At 40.7% G+C, this 11,467-nt stretch overlaps 1 protein-coding gene across 2 annotated transcripts in view; it reads left to right on the top strand.

Moving 5' to 3' along the window:
• The first annotated feature begins 3,699 nt into the window (after positions 1–3,699).
• Positions 3,700–11,467, top strand: part of ANKRD17 (ankyrin repeat domain 17) — a 257,813-nt gene continuing 250,045 nt past the window's right edge. For both annotated transcript variants that reach the window (XM_006871557.1, XM_006871555.1), the window contains exon 1: positions 3,700–4,180. In XM_006871557.1, coding sequence (XP_006871619.1) covers positions 3,818–4,180 — 363 coding nt within the window. In that variant the 5' untranslated portion in view covers positions 3,700–3,817. The remainder of the gene's footprint in view (positions 4,181–11,467) is intronic.

Genomic DNA, 11,467 nt, shown 5'->3' with positions numbered 1-11,467 from the left:
TACCATGGTCAACTCTAGTTTAAGGAGGCCTGTCTTCTCCAGGTGCATTTTGAGTACCTTCCAACCTGGGGGTTCATCATTCAACAATATATGACAATATTGTGGTGCTATTCACATTTTCATCTAACAGCACTATATCTGACAATGTTCCACTGCTATTCATAAAGTTTCATTAACTAACCATTAAGAAGTGGTCTGCCCCTCCTTCCTAGTCTGTCAGTCTGTAAGCTCTGCTGAAACTTGTCCACCATGGTACTCTGCTAATATTTAAAATACTGGTGGCATAGCTTCCAGCATCACAGTAACATGCAAGCCAGCAACAGTACAACAAAGTGACAAACCACAGGTGGGCTCATGACTTAAGTATTAATAAAATCTTACTTAGATTTCTGATATATTTGCTGCCAGTAATTACTTTAACTATCACGTCTGATTTTCCTCTTTGGATCCTTGCTTCATACCCATTTCTTTCCATAATGTATTCCACCCACCTTGAAGCCATCTGAGATACTAGACTAGGATTGGATGGCTAAACCCTTGAGTTCATCTTTGTTGCAGTGCTTAGTTATAAGGGTACTCAAGGTTTCTAGTTTCACTTTTACTGTTTTAGGTCTAGAAATGCAATGTTTCCAACTCTTCCAGATATACACATCCCCTGTACACTTAATATTCCTTTACATTTCTGTCAGTTCCCGAACTTATTACTTACTTGTAATACCTTGTTAAAAGTAAAATGTAAAAAGCAAGATACACCATTCCCTTGGCTATTTTCAAACATTTTCTTTTTTGAAAGGAGCTACAGTGTGAATAAGGAGCTCTGGTAGCATAGTGGTTATGAGTTGGGCTGCTAACCTCAAGGTTAGCAGTTTGAAAATACCAGCTGTTCTGCAGGAGAAAGATGATGCTTTCTGCTCCTGTAGATTTACAGCCTTGGAAACCCTATGCAGGGTCACTGAGTTGGAACTGACTCCATGGCACATAACCAACCACCACCTGGTGTGGTGCTGTGGGTTAATGTGCCAGACTGCAAAGCCACTTGAACTGCAAGGTCAGTGGTTCAAGCTCACCAGCTGCTCCTCAGAAACCCTACACTGGGTAGCTATGGGTCAGAATGGACTCGATGGCACTTAACAACAACCACCACAGTATAAATAGATGTGTGGTCTACTTTTTGATAATTACAGGTGGAAGTGTTACCAATTACTTTGCTCTTGCAATATATGGGTTTCTTTCTTTCAGCCTCAATATAAATAAAATTTCCCACCACTTGCTGAATCATAACTAAGCCAGTGCCAAATGTGTTATTATCTTAGGAGTGCCCAATTTTTGTATTTGTTATGGTCATTATAGCTTCTATAACAGATAAATTCTCAAACTTCAATTTCTTTCTCTCAACAAGAAGTCCCCCAAAAGGGTGTTCTTAATTGGTGAATCACAAGCAGTGATTCAGCCACCATGCTGTTTCTTTCTTTCAAAGTTGTTTATAGGTTCACCATGCTCACTGGTATTAGTTGATGGGGAAAGAATAGGGGAAATCTTATATGAGACTTTTTGAAGCCTGGAAATCAGCATATCACTTGCATTCACATTTCATTATACATAATTCAATCACAGGACCAGACCTACTCACAAGGGAAGCTGGGGGATTTACTCAACTATGTGCAAAAGGATCAGTTTCCATCAGCATCAACTTGATGGCAATGAGTATGTGCAAAAGAACCAGAACTTATTTTCTTCCAAGTAATGGGGTTACTTTAAAGAGAGACTCTTTGATAGTGATAGAGAAGTTAAGACTGCAGAAGTTGATGGGTGAATTTGAGATAATAGAGGCATACAATACAGAATAACCTCTATAGAAGCTTGATTGCAAAGGAAAGAGAGTGAATATTACAAAAGATATGCTAAGGAACCGGAAATGTAGAAGACTGGAGATAATGTTGTGGCTGTTGTGAAGTACCATCGAGTTGGTTCTGACTCATAGCAGTCTTGTATAGGATTTTCCAAGGAGCAGCTGGTAGGTTTGAACCACCAACCTTAGGGTTAGCAGTCCAGTGCTGATCCTACAGCTCCACACCAGGCGTCCACACTGAGACTATCTAATATAAATTTGTAGTGTTAAGATACACAAAGTGGTAAGATACGTAAAGTGTTCTACAGTGGAACTCAGAAACTATTGTAGGAGAGGAATAGGTAGATGGCTAACACTATATATGTGTATTTCCGATAGCACTTAATACACTGAAGCCTCTGATGCAGAGACTTTGATTTCAATACTTGACACATAGTAGGCACATGATGATTTCTGCTTGAATGATTTGATTCAGTCATTGCCAATTTTGCCATGGTACTCTGTAGAATACTGGCAGCTGCCCACATTTCATATGGTATGCCAATGCTAAAAGAAAAGAAAAAGACCCATACAGTTCAACGTAGCATTCTTAAAATGGTAACTATGTCAACGAGATGTACTAAAATAATACATATCTTTGTCAGCCAGTATATCTGTTTCAGATGTTTGCTTCATTTTCTTAAGCCGTTGTGCTCATACTAGACCACAGAAGGTATAATTCTGAGCTCAGTAAATGCACTTTACTGAGTGCACTTCAAAAGTACTGAAAGTCCTTAAGACACCCAAAAATGAACTCACATTTTTCTTTTGGGAGATAAACAGAGACAAGAACGATTATGATGACCACTTCACAGATAAACGTTTACGTGAAAGAAAGAAATCAGGAGCATGCAGTGCATCGTATGCGAAGTGTGGCACAGATCCCTATTTTCTCCCCTTTGGAAACGTTAGAGCTGTAATGACAGTTGATCCAACTTCTTTTTTATTATACAAGAGGAAACTCAGGTTCAGGAAGTTTAACATCCAAGACTTCAACGTAAGCAAAGAAGGCTCTTTCCTTTACAAGATTTAATCCTTCAAAAAAGTCAAAACTCTAATTCATGATTCGGAGGTTGGAAAAAAAAAAAAAAAAATGGCCAGGAATTAAAAGAGAACTACGTACAGCAATCCAGGAGGCTCCTCCTCCCGGATCTGGCCGACCCAGCCTCCCGTTAACAAAGTGCTTGGACTGAACTTCAGCACCGGTTTGCCACACGGCCCGGGGCCAATTCCTCTTCAGCTTCCAGGCCGGATCCTCTCCAGTCTCCCGACCGGCCCAACAGTGGCAAAACTATTCGCCCGCTGGGGCTCCCGATCTGGCTCGCAAACCCCACTTTAGCTTTTCAGCCACCTGCGCGCCACCGCTCAGGCGACGGCTGATGGCGTCACATGCACTTCCGCCTGCGGCTGCGTTCTAGACGCTAGCAGGGAAGGAAAAAGGGAGGGCTGAAGAGCTCTGTGTATGTATGTGTATGTGTGTGTGAGGGGGGGTGGGAAGTAGCTAGGAAAGAGAAACAATCCAGGCGCTTGCAGGCGCTACGGCAGTAACCGCGGTCCCCTCTGCCTCCGCCGTTCCTCCTGTCAGAGGCTGCTCTAGGCACACTAACCCCGCATCTTTCCAGTCTTTACTCCTTAGGGTCTCCTGGCACCCACGTCCGTCTCTACCCCTCATCCCTCCCTCGGCCCCCCCACCTCCGCTCCCCCAACCTTTGCTCCCTCACGCTCCCTCCCTCCCATCGTCAGGCTCCCCGCCCTTAGTATCGCGAGACGAGGTGAGAGCTGGCGGAGCGGTGGCGGCAGTAGAGGTGACCGAGGCGGTGGCGGCAGAAGCGGCACCGAGTGCTGTGTCGGCCCCTGTGCGGCCGAAGTCGCGGTAGAGCGTAGCCCCTACACCCCTCCCCCGTCCGCGCCCTCCCTCTTTCCCCGGGGATGGAGAAGGCGACGGTTCCGGCGGCGACGGCGGCTGAGGGAGAAGGGAGCCCCCCGGCGGTGGCGGCAGTGGCCGGCCCCCCCGCGGTGGCAGCGGAGGTCGGCGTTGGCGGCGGGGCTCGCTCGGCCTCCTCTCCTCGTGGGATGGTGCGAGTCTGCGACTTGCTCTTGAAGAAGAAGCCGCTGCAGCAGCAACACCACAAGGCCAAGCGTAACCGGACTTGCCGACCCCCCAGCAGCAGCGACAGCGACAGCGATAACAGCGGCGGTGGTGGCGGCGGAGGAGGCGGCGGCGGCGGCGGCACCAGCAGCAACAACAGCGAGGAAGAAGAGGACGACGACGAGGAAGAGGAGGTTTCCGAGGCAAGGGCCTGGTTTCAAAGGAAGGAGGGAGGAAGGGACTATAAAGGGCAGGGGCCGTAGGTTGGAAGGGATTTGCAGTGGGACCGATTCCTGTGGGTTGATCCTACTTGGAGCCCGAGTTTCCCACTGCCCCCATTCTTCCCCTGGCCTTCATCGTGAGGCGTGGGAATGTGGGGGAGGGTAGCTGACACGTGGGGGTGGGTGGACCGCAGAGTCCATGGAGTTGGCGCACAGCCTGAGATCCTGGGACGGTTCAGGTGGTTAAAGGATGGAGGAAACTGCTTAGATTCCCATTTAGCACACCTGGGACTGGGGGCGATCTGCCTGGGGCCAGCAGGGCCACCTTATTCCCGAGTCGGGGGCGGGACCAAAGCTGGCAGGGTAAGATAATAGGTGAGCCTCTTGGGGAACAACTAGGAGGCTGATACAGTTCTTCCAGTTGTGAGGTGGAGGGGAGCAGTTCTCCGGGGTGGTAAGGTAAGGATGGTAATGGACTCAACTAAGTATCTGTGTAAGTGAGAGACACGTGAGAAGCTGTACTTTTCCATACTGTTCTGCTGCAGTGTTTTGGTTTGTTTTTGTGTTTTTTTCGTAGCTATTGTTGCTGCTGAAGTTAATCTCTGAAGGATTTTTGATGAACTGAATTTATATTCATATACAATTATAAATATCTCAAATAGGTAACAAATGTAATTAAGCTTACGAGTACATACATATACATCTTCAAATTAATAATTAGTGAAAAAAATTCAGCTAGGATTTGGACGTTTCCCGATAGTATGAGACAGCTAGAGTAAGCTTTGGAGCCAAGGTTGGTGGTGGTGACTTGGAATAGGAAGGCCTCTTGGTTTGTCCTAGTGATCTGGTTTCATAATAACTGTTCATAATTTTTCCTGGGTCCACAGACAGGCGGCGTTGCAGGATCTAATACCTCAAAGGCTCAGTAAAAGCTCAGTAAAACATACCATACTGAACTAAACTAAGAGTTACCCGCTTTCGTGTAACTGTTTTGACCACTCCCTTAAATGGAAAGTAAAAAATCTTATCTGGAGAAAGAAGTAGTAACTTAAGGAAGTAGGAGGAAATAACTTTAAAGGCTGATTATAAACTTAGTTATAAGAGGTAAGAACAAATTACCCAGAAGTGCCACTTGCCATTTATTCTCTTCCATAAACTGAGATCTTATCTTGGTGCAGGACTGCTTTTCTGAAAATTGCATTTATTTGGTCCTGTCCTCTGTTCATCTAGCTGTTCTTTGGCATAGAAACATGTTTTAGAGGATCTAAGATTTATTAGTTGAAGACGATGTTTATTTTTACTTCAGACTGGAAGATGTTATACAGGTTGAGATGTAATTGTTTCAGTATGTATACCAAAAAGATGGACACCCTGCTATTATGTCTATTTAGGTAGTTTGGCTTTAAAGATAGATAGGTACTAGTAGATTTTATACTGACCTAGTTGGCACCTTTCAGGGTAGTATATTGCTCAGGTTGCATTTGAAACAATGAAGAAAAAAATAGGTTGTGTTCTCTATATCCAATAAAATCTACTACAGTACTTAGAATCACTCAGGGATGAGGAACATTTTAGAGATAATGTAGTACAACCTCTTTATTTTAAAAAGCAAGGGATTTGAGGCTTAGAGGAAACTAGTTTGAAGGGAAGTAGCAAAAGTAGTAGTACCAATAGTTTTGTAATGGCTCAGGTCAATACACTTTTTTAAAGGATAATTTATGTCATTGTATTCCCTCTTCTGTCAAAAAATAGATGATGAAATGCGAGGTAACACAATAATGCAGCTATGGACAAAATACTAGTCTTTTCTCCAACAAATCAAACTCTGGTTTGAAACAAGATCACAATAGTTGAGTGCAGTATTTACTGGAATATTCTGTTGTAAAATTCATATACTTAGGTAGCTTTATCCATTGGAATTTGAAGTAATAAAACTTTTTTTTTTTTTTACTAATTTCTTAAGCCATGTAAAATGACCTTAAATTTTTAGGTATTTTAATCTTGTGGATCAGATTTGCTTTCTTGGGAAAACAGGAGTGGTGTATGTTGACTTTAGCCAGCTTAGGGAATTCTTTTTGTTTTGCTTTTAATGTGTTTTATACCGTCTTCTGTGCAGTGGTATAAGCAATGGGTTTGTCATTTATTGAGAATGAGTCATGAAGCAAGTATAATAAAGTACAACTGCTAAAATAATCTAAAAAGGTACATGATGAGAGATGAGCACAGAAAGGAGTACAGTGTGATTCTCTATACTGGCATCCAAAATACCCCTCCCCCACCAGGTCACTGTAATGTATAAGCTAAATGGGAAATTATGCAATACTTCTCTTGTTAGTTTTTTTACTCCATGTCAGCAGAATTTTAACTTTTTATAGCTAGGGAATCTTGTGACTAATACTCTTTTTTGGAAGTTCTTCATTGTTACAGGTTATACAATAAAAAAATGTATATAACATGATCCTTCTAATCAAAAGGTTAAAAAGAAATATACTTTTGAGATTATTTAAATCTGAAGGAGTAAAGGATAATAAGGAAATGAAAGCTGGATAGTCTTTGTTGAAAAAGTGATAGAAAGGAGATTCAATGTAAATGAGAACTTTATTTTCAACAATGGAGAACATTGTAATTCATATTTAACATTAGAGTAGGTTATTAAGAATTGGATTGTCTCTTTAGAATTTGAAGAGAAAGATACTTATGTTTTAGGATTACTCTAATGACTGGATGGAGTCCTGGTGTGGCGCTGTGGGTTAATGCGCTGGACTGCAAAGTCCGTTTGAACTGCAAGATCAGTGGTTCAAGCTCACCAGCTGCTCCTCGGAAGCCCTATACAGGGTCTCTATGGGTCAGAACTGACTTGACAGCACTTAGCAACAACAATGACTGGATAGGAATCACAGTGACTCTATATGATGAGCACTGGACTGCAGTCCACCGGGTTTTGAGCCCACCAGACATTCTACATGTGAAAGATGAGACTTTATATTCCAGTGAAGATTTAAAGCCTAGGAAAACTTATACAGGGTCACTATGAGTTGGATCGACTCGATGGCACTTAACAACAACTGCATTTTAAAAAATATGCTAGAATTGCATCAGTGTTTTTAAAAGCATAATACAAAGGTGAAAAAAACCCAACTTGTTCTTAAAGGTATAGTTCTTAAGTTCAAAAGTAACATTTTTATTAAAGATGCATAAAATTTAAATACAGTAGGAGTTTGATCAGAGTTCTCATCGATTTTGTAGGTAACCTAAGACTTTAAGAGACAAACCTAGATAAATTTTAGACTATGGGAATCAATTACAAGTTAGTACTGACTTATTCAGTCAGTATTAAAAGGATTTGCAAGGTCGGGGGAATCTATTTATAGACATAAACGTTAAGTTGAGAATGGGCTAAAACTAGGGAGAAAGAAAAATTATTTTAGAATTATGCTGTGTTCCTTCAGTTTATTTCCAGGTCTTTTTTGTTTCTTGATAATTGTAATGGTTGGAATTCCATTAGCGCAGAGAAGCTTGCTTGTTCCCCAATTTCATCTTTTAATTGATAAAGCAGTATTTTATAAACTAGATGGTAATGTCTTTGAAGCAATAGTTCTGTCCTCAGAATACTTTTTGTTTCTCAAGCATAGTGTACTTGGTAAAAAAAACAACTACACAAAAACAAGTGATTTGTGCTCAACAAACTTATTAAAGTTTGGCTATTAAAACATAATCAGTTGCACCATGGAAGAAAGGCGTGTTGATCTGGCTCTTTAAAGATTACAACCAAGTTTACCCTGTGGAACAGTTTTACTCTGTCATACATGGGTTGCTTAAGTCAACATAGACTTGATGAAAGGATCCAGAACTCAGGAAATGAAGAGAAAGAATAGAGTTTTTCACCTTTTTGGTTTTTGAAGTTTGTATTTCCTTATTTTTCAGTTTCTTAATTACTTCTCTTAGTGATGATGTAATTTTTATATCGGTATTAGGGAGGAAAGCCAGTTTAACTAATAGACACTGATAGTTAAACGCCTGATTGCCTCCTTAAACATCTTCGATATTTTTATTTTAAAAAATATATTAAAAACTAATACATACATTGTTCTACTGTGTGCCATTTAATGTAATGGTTAAGAACATGGGAATTTGGGTTCAGATTTTTTTGATCTGTCAGATTAATAGCTTTGTGGTCTTTGTCAAATTACATAATCTCTCTTTACCTCAGTTTCCTGTGCATAAATGGTGTTAATAGTAGGTCCTGATTGTTATGGGATAACACACTGACCTCAAGGTTGGTTTGAACTGCAAGTTCACCAGCCGCTTCTTGGAAACCCTATATAGGGGTCGGTCACCAGGAGTGGAAACTGACCCGATGGCACTTAACATGTTATGTTATCTAATTCATAACAAATGAGTTAATACAGTTCTTATATATCCTCACCATAACTTTATGTTGTTGTTGTTGTTGTTGTTGTTGTTAAGTGCCGTTGAGTCGGTTCCGACCCATAGTGACCCTGTACAGGGTTTCCGAGCGTGTAAATCTTTACGGGAGTAGAAAGCCTCATCTTTCTCCCGCGGAACCTTATATAGTTAGCACCATAGTTGCTTCACTATTCAACAAATGTTTTGAGTTCGTTTACTGTATGCTAGGCATTGTGCTGTATAGATGAGACAAGGATGAGGAAACTTATTTTAAGACACATAGATATTAAAATGCCAATCCTTCTCGTTGGGAGGCTTCGTCTTTTTCATTGAGCCTCCACTTTAACAAGCTTGATGTCCTTCTCTAGGGACTGGTCCCTCCTGATAATATTTGCAAAACATGAGAGATGAACTCTTGCCATCCTGACTTCCAAGGAGCATTCTAATTGTAAATTTTCTACACAGATGTGTTTGTTCTTCTAACAGTCATTGTCACTTTTAATATTCTTCTCCAACACCATAACTCAAAAGCACCAGTTATTCTACAGTCTTCCTTATTCATTGTCCAACTTTCACATGCATATGAGGCTATTGAAAATACCATGGCTTGGGTCAGGCGCACTTTAACCCTCAAACTGACATCTTTATTCTTGAACACTTTAAAAAAAGAGGTCTTGCCTAGCGGACTTGCCTAATGCAATACGTCGTGTGATTTCTTAACTGCTACTTGCATGAGTGCTATGGTGGATTCAAGCAAAATGAAGTCTTTGACAACTTTAATCTTTTCTCCATTTATCATGATGTTATTTATTGGCCCAGTGGTGAGGATTTTTGTTTTCTTCAATTAAGGTGCAGCCCATACTGAAGGCTGTGATCTATGATCTTCATCAGTAAGTTTTAAAAGTCCTTTTTAATTTTTAGCAAGTTATGTTGTATCTTCTGCATATCTCAGGTTGTTAATGCGTCTTGCTGATGCCACATTTTAGATTATTTTCTCAGCAGACAGATTGAATAAGTGTGGTGAAAGAATACAACCCTGACACACACCTTTCCTAATTTTAAGCCATTCTGTGTCCCCTTGTTCTGTTCTAACAACTGCCTCTTGGTCAATGTACAGGTCTTTCATTAGCACAATATAGTGTTCTGGAATACTTATTCTCTGCAATGCTTGCAATGAGTCACACAATCAAAAGCCTTTGCATAGTCAATAAAGCATAGGTAAACATCTACCTGGTATTCTCTGCTTTCAGCCAAGGTCATCTTAATGTCAGCAGTGATAGCCCTTGTTCCCTGTCCACTTCAGAATCCTACTTGAATCTATGGCAGTTCCCTGTCAATGTACTGTTGCAACCGTTTTCGAATGATCTTTAGCAAAGTTTTATTTGCATGTGATGTTATTGATACTGTTCTATGATTTCTGCATACTAGAGAGTCATCTCTCATTGGAATGGAAACAAATAGGAGAGCTCTTTCAATCAGATGGCCCGATGGCTGTCTTAAAAGTTTCTTGGTATAGGTGAGTGAGTGCTTCCAGTGCTATATCAGTTTGTTGAAAGATTTCAGTTTGTATTCCATCAATTCCAGGAGCCTTGTTCTTTGCTAATGCCTGTAGTGCACCTTGGATTTCTTACTTCAGTACCATTTTCTCTTGATCATATGTTACCTCTTAAAATTGTTCAACATCGACCATTTCTTTTTGGTACAGTGACTGTATTTCTTCCATTTTCTTTTCTGCATTATTCAATATTTTGCCCATGTTGTTGTTGTTGTTAGGTGCCATTGAGTCAGTACCGACTTATAACGACCTTATGCACAACAAACATTAACACTGCGTGGTCCTGGGCCAACCTCACAATTAATTGTTGCCATGCTTGAGCTAATTGATGCTGCCATATTGCCAATCCATCTCTCTGGGGGCCTTCCTCTTTTTCTGTGACCCTCTACTTTACCAAACATGATATCCTTCTCCAGGGATTGGTCCCTCTTAACAGTATGTCTGAAGTAGGAGAGACGAAGTTTGGTCATCCTGGCCTCCAAGGAACATTCTGGCTGTACTTCTTCCAACACAGATCTGTTGGTTTTTTTGGCAGTACATGGCACTTTCAGTATTCTCCTCCAACACCACAACTCAAAGGCATGAATTCTTCTATGATCTTATTCACTGTTCAGCTTTCACATGCATATGAATTTATTGAAAATACCATGGCTTGGGTCAGGTGCACCTTAGTCCTCAAGCTGACATCTTTGCTCTTTAACACTTTATAAAAAAGGTCTTGTGCAGCAGATTTGCCTAATGAAATATGTCGTTTGATTTCTTGACTGCTGCTTCCATGAGTGTTGATTGATCCAAGAAGAATGAAGTCCGTGACAACTTCATTCTTTTCTCCGTTGATAAGAATGTTGTTTATTGGTCCAGTAGTGAGGATTTTTGTTTTCTTTACATTGAGATGTAATCCATACAGAAGGCTGTGGTATTTGATGTTCATCAGTAAGTATTTTAAGTCCTCTTCACTTTCAGCAAGCAAGTTTGTATCATTTTCCCCATAGGATCCTTCAATATTGAAATTTAGGCTTGATTTTTTTTCTTCAGTTCTTTCAACTTGAGAAACATTGAGAGTGTTCCTCTTTTATGGTTACCCAACTCCAGATCTTTGCACATTCCATTTAGAATGCTTGATTTTGTCTTTTCTAGTTGCCCTTTGAAATATTCTGTTTAGCTCTTTTACCTCCTCATTTCTTCCATTTGCTTTAGCATTTCTACAAGTTTCAGAGTCTCTTCTGACATCCATTTTGGACTTTTGTTTCTTGCTAGCTTCCTAATGACCTTTTTGCTCTCTTCTTGTATGATGTTTTTGACGTCAT

The sequence above is a fragment of the Chrysochloris asiatica genome, unplaced genomic scaffold, assembly GCF_000296735.1.
Source record: "Chrysochloris asiatica unplaced genomic scaffold, ChrAsi1.0 scaffold00169, whole genome shotgun sequence".
Taxonomy (NCBI): domain Eukaryota; kingdom Metazoa; phylum Chordata; class Mammalia; order Afrosoricida; family Chrysochloridae; genus Chrysochloris; species Chrysochloris asiatica.
This window is presented reverse-complemented; position numbering and strand designations above follow the sequence as displayed.